Source organism: Gymnogyps californianus, chromosome 15, assembly GCF_018139145.2.
Source record: "Gymnogyps californianus isolate 813 chromosome 15, ASM1813914v2, whole genome shotgun sequence".
NCBI lineage: Eukaryota > Metazoa > Chordata > Aves > Accipitriformes > Cathartidae > Gymnogyps > Gymnogyps californianus.
Genome location: NC_059485.1, coordinates 12,057,982 through 12,076,929, shown reverse-complemented (window position 1 = coordinate 12,076,929; position 18,948 = coordinate 12,057,982). Strand labels below are relative to the sequence as shown.

Below are 18,948 nucleotides of genomic sequence, written 5' to 3'. Positions count from 1 at the left end.
TGCTGACTATGCCTTCCAACTTTTGTTATGTGACCCATTCTTATGTCAAGGTTGTTAATGGTAACATGAAACCAGAATGTCCCCAAATCAACTCCTGCAGAGCACTATTACCAACTCCTTTCAACCCAATACTTCCCTGTTTCTGTCTTATCTCTGCGAATCTCCATCTTCTCCAGTTTTGCTAGTGTTTAATACCACACAGTATTAAATCCAGACAGATGAGATCAGTTGTATTTCCATTGTTTAAGAAAGCAATTAGATCACCTAGTACAATATTCCTTTCATAAAAGCCCATACATTTCCCTTATATTCCTATCAGAAAATATCCTGTTTCTTCAGAATACATTCTAAAACCTTGCGTTTAATTAAGTCAGACGGGTACTTCTCCCTAATTCATTTCTTCCTGTGCTCTACTATTCTTCCCTGAGATTGTACCACAAAGGACTTAAATCAGTTTGCTAAAAACACTTGGTACACATTTTGCAACTTTATGTCCTGGTTCTTTTGTGTTTCTGGGATGGCAATTATCAAGCTGCCAGTCTGCATGCACTAAGCTCTCTGACTTTTGCTTACAATTAAATTATAATAAATTTCCTTTCTATCTCTGCGTTTCTTTTATACATTTTGCTGTGTCTACAACTGTCAGCTGCCAACAGGCAGCTATAGCTAGCTTGCCATAACCTATCTATCTAAACTGTATAGTGGTTTTGATCCTTCTGTAGTGCAGCCATCCAGAGGAAAAGCTCCTGATACTGCTTTACTAAATTGCAAGATTTAGTATGCCATGCCTAGTCACTGAAACATTGCTCACATGCTCGTCTTGGGGTTGTGTCAGTTTATGGTGGCAGGCTAAAGATATAAATGCCTCTATTTTTATATCCAGCTTTCAAAGTGTTTGCTCTGGAAAGCATCCGATATCTACACAGTATCTGGTATTTGCTGGACTTGCATAAGAATTGGCAGGGGACTTCAGAGGGACTTACCCTTTAAAAAAGGGTTCTGGATGCTGTATTCCAACATACTGCACTTCTGTTGCTATCAAGTTTAAAAGACTTATTCTAGTTATAGCAGTAACATTTAAAAAAGCACTTAGTTTGTCTTTGAATCAGTGTCATGTACAGTATTACCATGAAGCACAGAATTCTAATGATCTCATGATTTTCACTGGTTCTTAAATTTTCTTTTCCTGAAGTCCCATCTAAAAAGCATTTTAAATGTTTGATACTTCAGCTTATTCATTACATAATCTTTTACCATTCAGCATTCTGATCCTTCTTGAACCTAAGCAAATAACTTGACTTCAGACATACTATTTAGCAACCCTTTATAGGCTATGAAAACAACTCCATAATGACAGCACAACAAAACTCTTTAAAATGGAAAAGTTAGTAACTTTAAAAAAACCAAAACCAAAAACCAAAAAACCCCCACCTCTAATTCATATTGCTTGAAAATCATGGTGTTAAACATTCTCCTCTTGCCATAGAGTAAATTACTTTTTCCTTATATTAGTTGTTATCCTAAACTACAAAGGATTAATGGCTACATCAAATACAAAGCTTTTTACAGACTTCCCAATTTTACCTGCGTTAGATGAGGCAATGAACTGTGCATATAATTTACTTGATACATTCTTAAATTAAAAAACCTAAATTAACAGGTCTCAACTTGATTACTTCATAAAGTAATATAAAGATTATTTCCTTTGAACAGATCTTCTATTTCCAGTTACAGATAATATGATTTCTGGACCTTCTAACTGCAAACAAGCATCTAGCAGGTCAACAAGCTACAGTGAACATATTAAGAAAACAGTCATATTCTGTCTCATCAAGCAAAATACTTATGCTGTTTTGAAGATAACTGTTTAACGTCTTCAGAATTGTGAACACCACAATTTGATCTGTTTAGAGTGGTGTGGTTAAAATGCCTAATCCCTACCAGACGCAAATACATCAGGTTAAAGCAAGTTTTAGGTCATCAGTCAATGAGAGCTGAAGGTTCTCGAAGTTATGCTACATCCTCTGAGGCCTGGAAATGTGTGGAGGAGGAAGCCTTGAAAAGAACTCTGGCTGCACTCCACTGTTTTCCAAACATTCTTTGTATTTTATGTTGTAATAAAATGTAAAATTTGTCAGAGGAAATTAAAAGAATGAAGGAACAATTTCCCAGACACGTCTCCTGTAGAGACATGCTGTGCTGTTATTCCTTATTTCAAAAGGAACAACAAGGTAAGCATCTGTTTTATTCTGCAGAAGAGCAACTTCGCATTTTAGATCTGCGCACAGAAGCGGCTGTAATATGTTATGAAATCCATAAGCAAAGGATTGAAGTTCTATCTGAAGTGCTTTTTCAGTGAAGTTCAAGTGCTCTCTTACTTTGTTGCTGCAATCATATCTATCTAATGCTTCCTACTTGAAAAGCTTTTGGCATTTATTGCTTTGAGTATTTTTATTTAACTCTTTAACTTAGGAACCTAACTCTTTACTTAGGAATCTGATTTCATGTGGTTTGTTTTCAATTTACTCAACACAAATTATATTCTCTTAACATGAAACCCAGTTCACATCTTTTTCTCCTATGGGTAGTGGAGAAAGTGATGAAGGAATACTCTTAGGAAGTCCTCCTGAAAAAAATCTGTTATAGATTATAGTTGATCAACATTAACCTGAAGAATATCACACATTTATAGTAGTACCATTCACATATTGGTCAAATTTTGATACACTCTTAAATTCTTTCAAAATAAAGTATTTTAATGTTTGTGTTATACAGGCTAAACCAACTTGTTTTTACCAGGTACAGACTTGCATGAAGTGAAACAAGTTGAAGTCCTAAAGCTTTTGAATATCCATCAAATTCACACTTTCTGCTTAAGGAATACTGCTCAAAGTGATACAAAACATTTCAGCTAATTAAACAAAAATGACAACATTACCAAAATTTCTGTGTTTGCTTATACACGTGCGGTATATTGATACCAAGTACACAAAGCTGAGTGCAATATTACTGAACTGATGTCATTATTAAGCCACTTCATATATAGAATACTGTGATAAAACCCAAGTCTTTCCACTAAACAATTTATTGAAGTGTAGACATGGATAGTATGGTAAAATGCATCAGTATAAAACATAAATTATTTTTCTGTGATAAAATAGCTGCTTTCATTTATGTACAACAGGAAAATGGGCTTACTGGGAGAAAGAGTAGTTCATGATCAAGGACTTTTTTCTAGCATACACAATTGCTCAGCAGACGTGTAAATTTGATTCACTGTCAGCAACATGCGTAATTTGATTCAACAACTAATTCAGCATTGATACAAAGCAAAATTTTTCTTACTCTTCATTTCAACACATGAACACAAACTAATGGTTCCTCTAGGCAAGTGTAACTCAGAATATAAGCACAATTTGTCATTTACGTAGCTCTGTCGGTCTCAAATGAACAAGCTGTTAATGAGTGGAGATGAGTACTGTTAAATTTGGCTAGTTTGGAGTTTGCTGACCGTTCAAGCTAGTTGCCATCAGACAACGTATGATAACTTTGCTTGCCTTTCCCTCCACTGGAGCCTTAATTTGGGTCTCTTTCTCTATCCAGAGAAAAAGTTCCATGAAAGCTGCAGAAATCTAGTTAAAAGCAAAGCCTTCTCCTCTTAACTGGGCTTAAGTTAGTGAGTTTAAAATTACTTGCTGAGGTATGACAGAAACATAAACAATCTAAGCTAAACATAGTAACCTTTAAATAAATACACATATCTCATTAATGAATAGACTTACTGATTAACTCAAAGGTGAAGATAAAGACCTGTGAAGCAAGCGCTGTACAACGTATTCTAGAAAGCACCCAGATAACTGTATGATTAAGCATATAACCTGTGTTTTCAGTATAATAATAAAGGTATTATATATATAGTAATAGAAGATAAAAGAAATTCATTTGTAGCATATGATGTTTGTTTCATTACTGTTGTAGCACATTATTTTACATCAGCACTTTTACAATGTGTTTGAAGATAGGGTAGGCGATGTTACTGTCCATTTCAAATCACAAAATTAAATTGTTGTAAGAAGAGTTCTCTTTCAAAACTCATTTTTGCAACTCTTGTGAAAATAGTCAAGTGTTTTCATTCAAATCCACTTTCTTTAAATCCTCATGCATTTAAATGCTCTACTATAAAGACAACATTTTATCTGCCATGGCAGACAGTTACTTTCCTTTCTTTCTTTCTAACTCGAGAAAATACTAAAAACCTCATAGAAAAATCAACATAAAGGTTATTTTCATTTCTTAAATGGTAAATTCCTTAGGCAGTATTTTAAAACTATAGGAGAGAACATTTAAATTATGTGGGAAACCGTATTTTTTATGGACTTCTCTGGAGATAATGGAACTGACGTCAACTGTTGTTGTTTCAGCTAAGTTTAATTCTAAATGAGTTCAAGACCTTGCCCAGAATGAAGACAGACATTAAGTAATCAATAACAGCTGGAGTAAACCATGGATATGACCTTTTAAACAACTTCTGGGAAAGCTGTAGATCTTCTACGGGCCATAATGAATTTCAGTGAATTTATGGCTTTACTGCAGTCTATGGGAATTTCATCATTGCCGACAGCTAAGCCAGGGTTCTAGTCTATACGCTCCCAAACAGAAAACGGAGTCCCAGACACTCCTTTGCAACAGCAAATGTATTCATTCCATGTGAAACTATGCCCCATTTCTATAGTGCCAGACCAAAAAACATACTGTGAAGATTTTGTTTCAACATTTAAAAAACGTACCTGTGTTGATGTAGCAGCATTTGGTGTTATTGGTGATGGTGAGTCACTTGGTTTTGGCTCACCAGGGGAAGCTGCTGAACCCTGGGATTCTTGGCTGGCTGGCTGATCTGGTGATAAAGCATCACTGCTGTCTTCATCAAATGAATAATCATCCAAAGCTTGAGGATAATTCTCTTGTCCAACTGCTAGAATGTTTACAAATAAACAAGCAAAACAATTTTTTTTTTGGTCACACAAATTAAATTTAGACTTTGGTGGCAGAATTTGCTAATTGCTGGAAAATGATCAGTTTTCAGCACAGTCTAAACATATGGTACGTAAGTATTTATTGCGTTTTTAATATAATGATTGCTATATCATATTCAAGGAATCGATAAAACTAAGTGCATAGCAGAAGTTGTTTTAATAAGAGATTAAAAGGTCTGTTCAACAGACACCTATGACAGATTGAGTAATGGCCACATATGTTTGATTATTTTGTAATAATTTTTATTAAGAAGTCTTTTCAAAGACAGTATTATACTCCAATACTGTATAATTCTAACTTAGTTTCAAATAGGATAACTTTAATTAAATGATGACAGAGTTTAGGACTCAGAAGCTGAAAGAATAAGTATTACTAAACTTTGAGTATGTTTTCTTCTAGTGAACTTTACCCTGAAGAGTTAAACTATTATTTTCCACAATGCCGTATAGATAACAAATAGAAGCTGTGGGACTTCTACTTGCCTATAATAGCTTCTTTAACGCTGGAGTCTACAGGAAGAATATTTTTTTCTACCAGTTCCATAGGGCCAGGCCTCTGAGCAATCTTCTCATTCAGATCATCTGCCAACCGAGCTCTCTTCAGTTTCATCTGAGTGGCTTGTAATGAAGGCTCTGCAAAGGTCTCTAAAAAAGATACGTTGATTTAAATATTCTGTTCCATCTTTTCTCCAATTTCATGACAAACAACATTCTCTTGTCTTTGCAATAACCATTCCACTTTTATCAAAAGCAGGCAAGTAGTATTCTGAAAATTCTCAAATTAATAAGCAAAAATAAGATTATATGAGTAGATGTTGTTCATCCTCATGATAATTTGTTTCTATAAATATAACCTCTTTTTTAACAGCAGTAATACTTTTGGTAAACATTTGTATAATGTCTAACAATAAAGCAGGGAATATAAAATAACAAATGCTACTTATAATGTGAAGATAGCATTTGCTGCTCTGATGGTTTACCAGTGTGAGCTATGGTAAAGGTTTAATTAATCCATTGATTTTTGGATTCTCTCTTGACAAACATCTTTAAAAGTTTACCTTTAAAAATAGCTTCTAGCACAAATGTGAGTCTTCAAAATTGTATTTCAATGAAAATATGGAGACAGTCTGTCAATACGGATGTGATCTATCAATATGGAGACTCCTATCTGGGTTTAGTATCCAAATGCATGTTTTGAAAGCTAATGGCTATGAAATTGACTTGGATTGTGGTTATTTGGTAGTTTCTGTATTTGGTAAGATTATGGTGAAACACAGTAATACAGCCCCATTCATAAAAAGATTATTGTTTCGAATGACCTGAGCAACAAGGAAAATAACATGGCAGGGTAAAAGTCAAGTTTCTTAAAGATTGTTTGGGGGCGGGGGGAAGTACAAGGCTGTCAGGTTATTTTAGGATATGAGTAGAAATTGAAGCAATATATAACACTACATGTACCTACACCATGGTATCACTACCATTATAGAATAAAAGCAATATGCAAATGCAAACAAATACACAGTTGAGAATACTTTCACTGCCATAGATGTATATATTATTATACAGATTTAGAATACAGATTACAACAGACACTGTAGAAGTAGAGAAATAGAGCATATAAACCTTTAGAAATAATTCATATCAAAGCCTAATTCAGTTAGAAAACTGAGTGCATAACAGAAGTTCCTTCTAATAGCAGCTCAAAAGGTACATACAGCTGGGTACATACCTTCAAGGATGTGCATTCTGACCAGCTCAGACCGGTCCGGCCTGCTGCGAATCTTGTGCTTCAAAAAGTTTTCAGTCTTTAAAGAAAGGAGGAAATAGCATTAACTACTGTTTACTAGAAAAATCAAAGTAGTTTGATAAATCACTGATGTCCAAGCAATGAATATTTGCAGTTGCATTCAGACAGGTGGAGATCGCTGTTAGAACATGGGCAGTAAGCAGTGCTAATGAATTTCTGTCTTCCCCAAACAAGTTGGGAATGTTCCTGGATTTGATACCATACCACCACACAAAATCACAATAGTATAGATTTGCTACAGAAATACTGCACAAGTATAATTTACCCAAGTATTCTATCCTTAACTGGAGCTATGTATTACATTATGACTGTAAGTTTATCCCCCCATCTTGATCTGTGAAGGATTAAGTTCTCCTCAGATTTGACTCCAATATTTTATTTTAATGGATTCTTCCAAGAAAAAAGCACGTTATTACTGTAATGGTAATCATTTTTTCATGTACTCAGAGAATTTAGTATCACATACAACTGACTATCCATTTTCAGATATTAATAACAAGTTTAAACAAGTTGGTTTACCCTGGCTCGCTCCAGGCTCTTTATCTGCTCATGGAATGCAGCTGGACTTTTCAAAGCTGTGAAGAGAGAGTAAGAGTTAAACTGACAGGAAGTGATTTCCAAAAGAAATATCCTAATCAGTATGTGTGTATGGGTGTTTAACACCATCTCACAGTTGTGTTTGCATCTGACCAGGCTTACATTTGACTCATGCTAGTTGTATTCACTTATATTTAACAGACATGAGCAACACTCCTATACAGAATACTTGGAATATTTGATTTTAACAGATATTACCATGTAACAGTTAACTTTTTCACTAGGTACACCGGGGTCGATTTACCAAAACTGTTCCACAGTAGAAATTTTATGAGGTAAGGTTCAGAATGCCAAAATACTGTTTCATTTATTCCACAGTATTTACTATCTGTCTATACTTCATACTTGCTGTTACTAGAGAGAACTGGACCGTCCCTTAAGAACTATTTGTGCTGATTTTTTAAACAAATTTGTACAAGCCCCAAATGTTCAGATTAGAAAACAGAATGATGGTTAGCTGCTAAATAGCCAAAAAGAGTAAAAAACACTATTCAGCTAGAAATAGTATGAATTGTAGAGTGCTTCATCTCAGTTGGACTGTTGAAAGGAAGTGAAATGGCAGCAGGCATAATCCATCTTATTTGTCATACTTTTGGCAGAGATAAGATACTGCAAAACAAAATCTTTAAAACTTTTTGACAATTCAGAAGTTTTTTCCCCAGGTTTCACTCAAAAAGAAACAAATGATTCTGTTCCTGAAGATAATCAACACTACAGACCTGGGAAGGTGAAGATGCTTTAGCAAAGCAATCTGAAGTCTGCTGCATACTCAGAAAGCTTCAAGAAGAGATTAGCTTTAAGATACTGTGTTTTCAAGCTAGAATTCACCAGTGCACACTGGGCTATTTACAACAATTTGACGTAATTCTGATAGGTTTTCAATGGGTGAGGTTTTTGTTTGTTTTAAGAAAAATCATTTTTCACAGTTGAATCTTTTTTGACAACTTGGACCTATTATCTTAAGTCCAGTCTCATCCCACACTGCCCACTTCGGGATTCTCAATGTTTTCTGTGCACCTCTCATTCTGAGGCCAGGCTGATCTCCAAAACAAGTCAGAAGACGTTATACTAAACAATTAGCATAGGCATTGGGAGCCCAAGTGGAGGAACAGCAAAACATCTCTAAGGAAAGAGTTAACTGCGGTTGAATTCTAGGCCACTAAACATCCAGATTCAGGAGGACCCTCTTGTGATTCCTAAATTGATTTTAGGTATCATAAGTGCTGCTGCTGAAACAACCGTCATCTCTAACAGACTGAAATCAATAAAGGAGAAAATGAACTCTGGCAATAAAGTGCAATTGCATAAAGCATGCCAATTACTTTCAAAATACAAGTGCTGTGAGTTCAGATATACAAATGTAACAAATATCCAAATTTACAAACATTATTTGCTTGTCAAAGCAGCATGATCTGCAATTAAATTCCAGTGACAGAACAGAGTTAGAGATAAAAATCGTTTACTGAAGAAGTGATAACTTCTTGCATAGCTGTCAAGGATGGTAGGTAGCCAGGCCAAAGAGTCAGAAGCTCAGCATGACAGAATCCTGAAACCGTAACTACACCTCCAGCTGTATTTATGAACTTGGTGACGTTGCTGCCTTAGTGAGACGCTTCACACTAAGGTGATCAGCAGCATCTTAACTCTTCCAAAGATAGCATCTAAGGGCATTCAATGAATTTTTATCACTATATAATCTTTGTTTTGGAAGAGAATACAAAACTCTTACACCAATTTGGACAGTTTGCCAGATATGGCAAGTTGATCAGGAACTTCTGGCAAATGGAAAAAATGTTCTAAAACCAAAACAATTTTCTAAAAAAACCCCAAACAAAAAACCAAAGCCTCTTCCCATATGCTTGGAAAGGTATTCATACTCAGAAAAAAAAGGTCTAGGCACAGAAGCTTCTGCATTAGGTCATACGATCCAGTGTATGATGCCCAGCCTAATCCACTGCCTCATGTCCTGTAACATCACTGCTACCATCATGGAAGATTTGACACAGAACACATGTCTGTTGGTGCATAAGTCACAACTTCTACGTGTCCTTTGTTTTTGTCTGGCAACCCTTGCCATCCTACTCTTTAAAGACTGCTGGCTTTGTTATTGATGTCCACTCATTTATATAATTCAATTTATTTCAGTAAGATTAGTCATAATTTAAAGAGAGAAAATAAAAGCAGAATCAAACTATGTCTGCAAATCCTTGCATTTTCATCACAATGGCTATTTTAACTGAAACATTAGGTAAGCATGATGAATTTACTTCATGCTCATTTAGATTACCAAAAGGATCCCGCAAGTCTTTTCAAATGATAAAGTTATTTTTAATTATTCTCACAGAAATGCTTATCTTCATTATTTTACATATTCAGTTCATAATTAATACAGTCTAGTAATACAAATTACTAGAAATAACGTAAGTCTTACGTGGCATGATGCCCTGGTCCACCAGCTGTTCTCGTGTCCGTCTTTGTTGTAGCCTCAGCTGAAGCACTGAAAAAAGAAAACAATCATTCATTCATATGTAAGCATACTATCCCTCTGAAAGTACCAAAAAACCATTCAAAAGATACCAAGTATTTCAACTTTAGAAATATTTTTTCTATAGGTATTCAGACCTACAGTAACCTCTAAGTCACCTATCATTAAGGACCAACTGCTGTTAACATAGTTTGGAGTGATTGCTTCCAATCCCTAGTTATACTGGAGTTTGCGGCTTTTTGGTCACATCTGATAAAGGGACTGTATTTCATACATACATGCACTTTTCCTATCAGCTAGGCCGCATAAGAGGTATTAAGTACACATCTAAATCTAGGAATTTTTTTTTCCCCTTGTAACATTACTCTTAGATAAAAGATTCAAGAAAACATAGTGAGGTATAAAGAGTTTATACCATAAACTGCAACACGTGATTATATAGCCTTCTTACATGTCTTAAACCAATCTTACATGGCTGCACTATGCTGAAATTATGTTTGCAGAGCATTTTAAAAGAAAAGCTGTATGTGTTTGGTTGATTGTTTTTCCTTGAGGATTTTTTTTTTTTAAGTATAAAGGCTTATTGTGCATTTAAATAAATCTTGCTGAAACACAAGAAACTGAAGAGAAGCCAAATTTTACATGGCTTATTTAAAAACACCAAAAAAGTAATACAACCAGGAACAGACCTTAACCTCTCTCTGAACATCAGAAAATGCTGTTTTCCTGATTAATTGAGATACACCTTATAATTATTTCAAGGACCAAACAAATCCAATACTGTCAAATCTGGAAAAACTGTTTACAGTTTCAGAGGTAACTTCTGTTTCATTACATTTAATAAAATGTACAAAGGTTCTCATCTTATTGTTACTGTAAGAATAACCAATGTGACACATTAAATACTATACCAGGAACTGCACAAAACCAGGGGGAGGGCATCGACATAAAGGCCTCGTACTTTCAAAGATTAGGGCTTTCTTGTAAATGTTCCCAGGGGGGAAAAAAAAAAAAAAAAGTAGTTGTTTCTTTCTTCTATTGTTCCCTTCCCGTTGTTTCTGTATCAATTTATCGTAGTGCTTCATTATTTCTTAGATGCATATAGCCATTACCCTAATGAGAAATTTCATCTTTTGAACAAGAGATGGTCAAGATGCTTGGTCAAGAAAAAAATATATTAAAGATGTAATATTTACATTCTTAAATTCTGCCTTGATAGCTTATTATGGATGTATGATTATGACATGCTGTTCCCATTGTATTTCACAAGGAAGCAAAACAAACTAATGCATTGTCCAAAACATCAAAATGAATGTAATTTCTGAAAAATTAGGCTAAGGACAAAGTTCATTGTTTTCAGAATTTAAAAGGAACCAGCTTATTTCCTGTTCTACAGTACAGGAAGGATACTCTCCTGGCTAAAGCATTAAGACCGGGAATAGCAAGTCCTGAAAACAAGGACATTATTTTCTTGTGTCACACAAACATCGAGAATTTAAATACAAACATTTCAGGGCTGTGGCACGGCAGTTCTGTTCAGACTTTACAATATTGTTACACAAGTATTACAAAGGACAGAGAAGGGAGAATGCAAAAGTAACAACAGTAAAATGTAAATTGATGGAAAGTCATTCAAAATGTATTGAGTTCCTCTGGAAACTTGAAAATACCTGCTTTAAGTAATGAATTGTATTTTCCAAGTAAAATTACATGACTGTAAAAGTTAACTGAAGAATTATTTTATAATAGTTTGAGTGATTTCTTTTTGGTCTTCCTTAATTTCACGTGGCTCCAGGTAAGCCATGACCTCTTCTTACAATGTCTCTTACTAGTAGATGCAAACTTCTGCTGCCTGAAGTCTTGAACCAGCTGAAACGGTGCTGTTACACACTCCTTTCAGCAGCACTTCCTAGGCTGGGTTTGGCGTATGGTGTAGTATAGATAGCTACATAGTCCCAGTAAGTTCAGGGCATGGGTGGAGAAAGTTCAAATCTTTCTGCAGAAAACCATGTGGGTTTCTAAGTCCAATTAGTCTAACCTGCCCAAAAAATTGCAGATCAGTGTGTGCAAACACACATTTATGTGACTGTACATCCAACTTTAAAAATCCACAAGCTTTATACGAGTAAGTGTGAATTAAGAAAAATAATGTATTGGGTCAGGACTTAGCCCATTCCTACAGAAAACTTCAAGAAACGCACATTTCAATGGAAATGCATTTTAAGCATATGATATAATGTTATGAACTTAAGCTTCTGTCCCTGGGGCTACTTCTAAGAATTCCCTACTGCACTAGCACAAAGCGCTGAGAAATTCACTAAGTGGTGTCGTGTTTACAGGAAAGCAAAAAACTCTGATATGTTCTTGTTTTGGATTCTCTTGCTTACAACTGTAAAATCAAGAAAGCTCGGAGTTAGTCTTAAAACTGAATGGGCAATCCCTTTAAAAATCTTAAATAAGTTTTACCCATCCAAATGATGTGAGAGACAACTTACAAACGGCATGGCAAGACTACTGTATTTCAGACCCAGTATTTTTAGTCTTGAGTAGATTAAAACTTGACTTTCCTCTGTTCTTCGCTCAAACTATGCTTCCTTTTACACAACTAGGAAGCTGTGGAAAAGGTTGAAAAGCATGTCCTACTCTGGGCAGGAATCTCATCCATGCTATAGAGCTCTATTTGGTTCAAATTTACACCATACTTAAATTTGGCTTTCTTGGAGCACTAAACACTACAAATGTGTCTACCAAATCTTTTACCTACTTACAAGTCAGTTTTAAACATATGCCTCTATTTCAGGCTCAAGGTCTTCAAGAAAAATTACCTGCTCCAACATCAGTTATGTCCAGGGTAGAGCTCCTATATCAGACACAGTAAGTAAATCAGAATTAGTATTTTTTTCAATTCCATCAGCTGGAACGTAGTGGATCAACAAGCGAATGCTGGCAATATTACAACAGGTGCAGGAATGTTATCACTGATGTGAGTCATCTACTAACATATGATAGGCAAGTCATCTATTAGGAAAAAAATGCATTGGTGGTACATGATATTTCTGATTTCTAATATGCTTTTTACTCAGACTTTCTTTTTTACTGAGCTTTATCATAAAACCCATTTTGTAGGTGTAGCTGGTTCAACTATGGCTACCAAAGCATTGCTAGTACGGTGCTTTCAAATATTAGTAAACAGAAGTCGGAAAGTTAAATAGCTTTCAAATTGACCTTCACACTATAGAATGATCGCACTGTTTGCAGAGTTGATAACAACAATTTGAAAGCCCTCACTAATTCACCAATTTGGAACACTGGCTAAATTGCGAAATCATTTTGTAGGAAGGGCATACACCATCTACTCTATGAAGCCTACTACAGACAACAGATACTTGTTCTTCATCTTATCAGACTTAACTTATTTAAAATTCTGAAGTAGTATCACTGCAATCTCAAATGCGATCTGCAACGTCTGTGCAGGAAAAACCAGCTTGACTGTTTTTTTAAGAAATTAGTTTAACTGTTATAATTACATATAAAGGGGTGGACTTCTATCAGAAATTTATTATTTATTAATTAGAGAGTTGGCTTTCCCAGATTCAGATACTGACATGACTCTCAGACCAAGGCTTTTCATCTTTCATATGAAAAGGATCAGACACCAAGACAGACAGTGCTCACTGTTAGGTCATACAGTTGGATTGGACAGTCTAAACACATCCCACCAGTTCAGCATTTAGCAATTACCGCATTTTAAGTTTTCATTGGCAAGTTTGTGGGCAGAAAAATCAGAAAGGCCTCACACTGCACTTTGCCAATACAAGTAAGCTAAATAACTACTCCAACACTTCTAAGATATATTCCCCTAAAGTGTACTTTAAAAAAAGTCTGCCTGAGGTACATTCAGCTGCTGAAATTTCTCTTGGGAAAAAACCAAACAAACCAACCAACCACCCCACAAACAAAAAAACCTGAAAAAACAGCATACCAAAGTTTCTGTGTCAAGGTCCTGTTCTGAATCCTCTTTCAATAGCACTAGTAACGTGGAAGTGTCAGGAAGGAAGACACTTTGAACACTGTGAACACACTGGTATGGACTTGTTGAGTGCGAGGCAGTTCCTGCAGCTCCCTGTTTGTGCTATCCGGTGTGATGTGCGTCAGAAAGGGGGTAAGGCTGTGCCTCCCTCTGACATCGCACTCGCACACAGCCCTACACCACAGAAGCATCAACACTGTAAAAACATACCCCAGTGGATGTGTTACTTATGTTTGTGGCTGATGCAACTTCTGTCAGTTCCTGAAAATTAATGCTGCTTGGCCATGGCCATGATAGGTGGTATTCACCCAGGAAATGGGGGAGGGAGACTAAAATAAATCTAAATCTAATCTAATTTTGCTAAAATTCAGCAAAAAATAGTGGTAAGAATGCAGGTAGCTTACCTCTTATTTTCCAACAGGTTTCAACTAATTCTTTAATGAACATTAATTCCAAATGTAGATGATGGGAAGCCCTGCTACATAATTTACGAATGTATTGTATCTATGATTTGTGGCTTCAATTATGATCAGATATTTGGCTTAAGCTTTGCAGACAGAATAAAAACTGACTCTCATCCTTAACAATGTATGGTCTTACAACAGAATACGCAGTGGACTATAGCAGAAGGATGAGAACAGTAGTAAGAATGTACCTGCACGTAAACCATATGTGCTCAGGTGTGAAGCTTTAGCATTTTTTAGCAAATATACATATAACAAATGGTTATTGTCTCATAACACTACTTGCCTACCCATCATCTGTTAATCTACAGAGGGCATCACAAAGCAAATAAGGGATGATTTTGAAGTTCTCCCATGTGTATCTGGACAAGTCATAAAAACTGTGGGAGGACTGAAAAAATGAGACATAAAGAAGATAGAGAATGTGCAGTTATTCACTTATTAAATAAATATCAGGAACTTACATATTACGTAGTAAAGAAAGGACAGCACGACTAATAGGGAAGCACTGCAGGGGGAATATAAAGAAGAGATGACTCAGAAAGATGGTACAAGAAGATAATCATTGAAGATTTTGACTTGATCAGAGCAAGGAGGTTAAACAGAAACAAAGTTGGATGAAAACCAGATGCTTGCTTTTGCAAACAACTCCAAAATTAAGAAGGTTAAAAAAAAAGTTTGGCATCTGATTTTTTTTTTTGTTTAAATAAATATTAAGCAGTTGAACATGTTATTAAAGAAAAGAAAGTTTCTAAATAGAAAGTAATTGTGAATAAAAAACCTAAATATATTATTTTTAAAAGTTGAAAAGCTGAAAAAAAACCTTTTGCTTTTCCAAAGCAAACAGATTGGGGAAAAAGCTAATATTTATATCTCAATAAAAGACATAAGGACCTAAAATACTTTTAGCCCCCACAGGGACGAAAAGTAAAAAGCAGAGATGTTTCTAAGGAAGAAATGGTAACACCTGTACATGAGTTGCATAGCTACATAGAATCATAGAATGGTTTGGGTTGGAAGGGACCTTAAAGATCATCTCGTTCCAACCCCCCTGCCATGGGCAGGGACACCTTCCGCTAGACCAGGTTGCTCAAAGCCCCGTCCAACCTGGCCTTGAACACTTCCAGGGAGGGGGCATCCACAGCCTCTTCCAGTGTCTTACCACCCTCATAGTGAAGAACTTCTTCCTAATATCTAATCTAAATCTACCCTCTTTCAGTTTAAAACCATTACCCCTTGCCCTATCACTACACTCCCTGATAAAGAGTCCCTCCCCATCTTTCCTCTAGGCCCCCTTTAAGTACTGGAAGGCTGCTGTAAGGTCTCCCCGGAGCCTTCTCTTCTCCAGGCTAAACAACCTCAACTCTCTCAGCCTGTCCTCACAGGGGAGGTGCTCCAGCCCCCTGATCGTCTTCATGGCCCTCCTCTGGACCCACTCAACGAGGTCCATGTCCTTCTTATGTTGGGGGCCCCAGAGCTGAGCCCAGTACTCCAGGTGGGGTCTCACGAGAGCAGAGTAGAGGGGGAGAATCACCTCCCTCGACCTGCCGGTCACACTTCTTTTGATGCAGCCCAGGAGACGGATGGCTTTCTGGGCTGTGAGTGCACATTGCTGGCTCACATTCAGTTTTTCATCCACTAATAGCCCCAAGTCCTTCTCCTCAGGGCTCCTCTCAATCCACTCATCGCCCAGCCTGTATTTGTGCTTGCGATTGCCCCAACCCGTGTGCAGGACCTTGCCCTTGGCCTTGTTGAGCTTCATGAGGTTCTCGCAGGCCCACCTCTCAAGCCTGTCAAGGTCCCTCTGGATGGCATCCCTTCCCTCCAGCGTGTCGACCACACCACACAGCTTGATGTTGTAGGCAAACCTGCTGAGGGTGCACTCAATCCCACTGCCTATGTCACCGACAAAGATGTTAAACAGCACCGGTCCCAGTACCGACCCCTGAGGAACGCCACTCGCCACCGGTCTCCACTTGGATATCAAGCCATTGACCGCAACACTTTGTTAACAAGGATGTCATGCGGGACAGCATCAAATGCTTTGCACAAGTCCGGGTAGATGACGTCCGTTGCTCTTCCCTTATCCACCAACGCTGTAACCCTGTCATAGAAGGCCACCAAATTTCTCAGGCACGATTTGCCCTTAGTGAAGCCATGTTGGCTGTCACCAATCGCCTCCTTATTTTCCATGTGCCCTAGCATAGTTTCCAGGAGGGTCCGCTCCACGATCTTGCCGGGCACAGAGGTGAGACTGACTGGCCTGTAGTTCCCCGGGTCTTCCTTTTCTTCCCATTTTAAAAATGGGGGTTATGTTTCCCCTTTTCCAGTCAGTGGGAACTTCCCCGGACTGCCACGGCTTCTCAAATATGATGGATAGTGGCTTAGCCACTTCATCCACCTGTTCCCTCGGGACCCGCGGATGCATCTCATCAGGTCCCATGGACTCGTGCACCTTTAGGTTCCTTAGATAGTCTCGAACCTGATCTTCTCCTACGGTGGGTGGTTCTTCATTCTCCCAGTCCCTGCCTTTGCCTTCTGCGACTCGGGCGGTGTGGCTGGAGCACTTGCCAGTGAAGACTGAGGCAAAAAAGTCATTGAGTACCTCAGCCTTCTCCATGTCCCGGGTAACCAGGTCTCCCATTGCCTTCCGGAGAGGGCCCACATTTTCCCTAGTCTTCCTTTGATCACCGACGTACCTACAGAAGCTTTTCTTGTTGCCCTTGACGTCCCTGGCCAGATTTAATTCTATCAGGGCTTTGGCTTTCCTAACCTGATCCCTGGCTGCTTGGGCAATTTCTCTGTATTCCTCCCAGGCTACTTGTCTGTGCTTCCACCCTCTGTAGGCTTCCTTTTTGTGTTTGAGTTTGTCCAGGAGCTCCTTGTTCATCCACACAGGCCTCCTGGTGTTTTTGCCTGACTTCCTCTTTGTTGGGATGTGTCACTCCTGAGCTTGGAGGAGGTGAGCCTTGAATATTAATCAGCTTCCCTGGGCCCCTCTGCCCTCCAGGGCTTTGTCCCATGGTACGCTACCAAGCAGATCCCTGAAGAGGCCAAAGTCTGCTCTCCTGAAGTCCAGGGTAGCGAGCTTGCTGTGTGCCCTCCTCGCTGCCCTAAGGTTCTAGTTATCTCATCTTTGACGTCTAGTCAAAGAGGATATTTGGCTTACAGGTCTGCGTGTTAGAGCAGATGGTCATACTACAGTCAGTAAGGACCTTTATATTGTCATTGTAGTTAGACGGACTGAGCCCTACAACCGAGCAGAAGCAAGTTACGGACTGAGCCCTACAACTGAGCAGAAGCAAGTTACAGACAGAGGTGTATCTTTATACTGGAGATGAACCTGAAGTGGGTATAAAAGAAGGGAATAGGAATGAGGTTTGTGAAAAGCTCAAAAGGAAATGGGGACCCACAAAAAGCAGCTCAAAGAACAGCCAGAAAGATATGGAAGATGGGAGTCATGGAAACTAAATCACAAGTTTTCAATAAGGAAAATGTGATGAAATTATCTTTAAAGACAAGAATGAATGATGTGAGAATGGAGCACAGCTTTGCACTTTTGGCAAAGAATTGCTGATTTATTTCAGTGAGAAACTCTCTATAGAATAGAATGCAGGTTGGTTTAAATCTAATGTAATTAAATCTAATACAGACTCTGCTTATCATATATATAGAAATCCATATAGCAAGAGATTTCTAGAACAGTCAGTAAGACACACAGAGGTAAATCTAATAAGGATGGATGAGATAGGAGGACACAGCTTCCAAAAAACCTAAAAACCACTGAGGCATTAGCCAAAGTTGTTATACTGTACTATTTGTTCTAGTGTTTTGGGGGGGTTTTTTGGTGGTTTTTTTTTTTTGTTTTGTTTTTTTTTTTCTTTATTACAAAGAACCATTTACAGACAAACCAGTGTGGAATCTGGGGAAGGGAGAATTCAAAAGACATGAGGTACTACAAAACGAAGTTCCCCATGGGGTGGTACTTACTCAAACCCTGTGTTTAACAGATTGTTCTTATCGGGGTAAATCCATTCAGCTTGTTGCCCGATAGTTTACCTCTCGATTTTACACTTTTAAAAATCAGGCAACTACCTTCATAACATCTAAAATCATAGAAGATGATTCCAAAAGAAAGGCCCAGAATTGACCAATATTTAGATATGTTAATACACTGTTAACATCAGTAACACTGTTCCTCATATTTGAAGTGTATGTGCAAAAGAAGGGCTATGCTAATGCCACTGAGCAAATCTAGTTGCTAAAAGACGGCACAAACATTTTGCACTTCACATTATTTGGCAGGAATCCCCCTTCACACCACTGCAACTCTAAGAAATTGTCTTTGAACTGCTTCTGAATAAAAGCCATGCACAGAGAGGTCAGTCAAACCCCTGTTTTGACTGAGGGGGAAGGGAGGGTATTCTTTTTTATTTTCCAGTCAGCATATGATTTTAAGATTAACACTTTAACACCACATGAAGAGATTCCAGAATTTCTATGTGTTTTCTTCAGCCAATAAAATGATCATT

The 18,948-nt window shown here is 37.6% G+C and overlaps 1 protein-coding gene across 2 annotated transcripts in view; it reads right to left on the bottom strand.

Moving 5' to 3' along the window:
- MRTFB (myocardin related transcription factor B) overlaps positions 1 to 18,948 on the bottom strand; it is an 89,563-nt gene that overhangs the window by 23,233 nt on the left and 47,382 nt on the right. For both annotated transcript variants that reach the window (XM_050905701.1, XM_050905702.1), the window contains 5 exons: positions 9,869 to 9,934; positions 7,360 to 7,415; positions 6,763 to 6,838; positions 5,517 to 5,678; positions 4,788 to 4,972 (listed from right to left, as the gene is read on the bottom strand). In XM_050905701.1, coding sequence (XP_050761658.1) covers positions 4,788 to 4,972; positions 5,517 to 5,678; positions 6,763 to 6,838; positions 7,360 to 7,415; positions 9,869 to 9,934 — 545 coding nt within the window. The remainder of the gene's footprint in view (positions 1 to 4,787; positions 4,973 to 5,516; positions 5,679 to 6,762; positions 6,839 to 7,359; positions 7,416 to 9,868; positions 9,935 to 18,948) is intronic.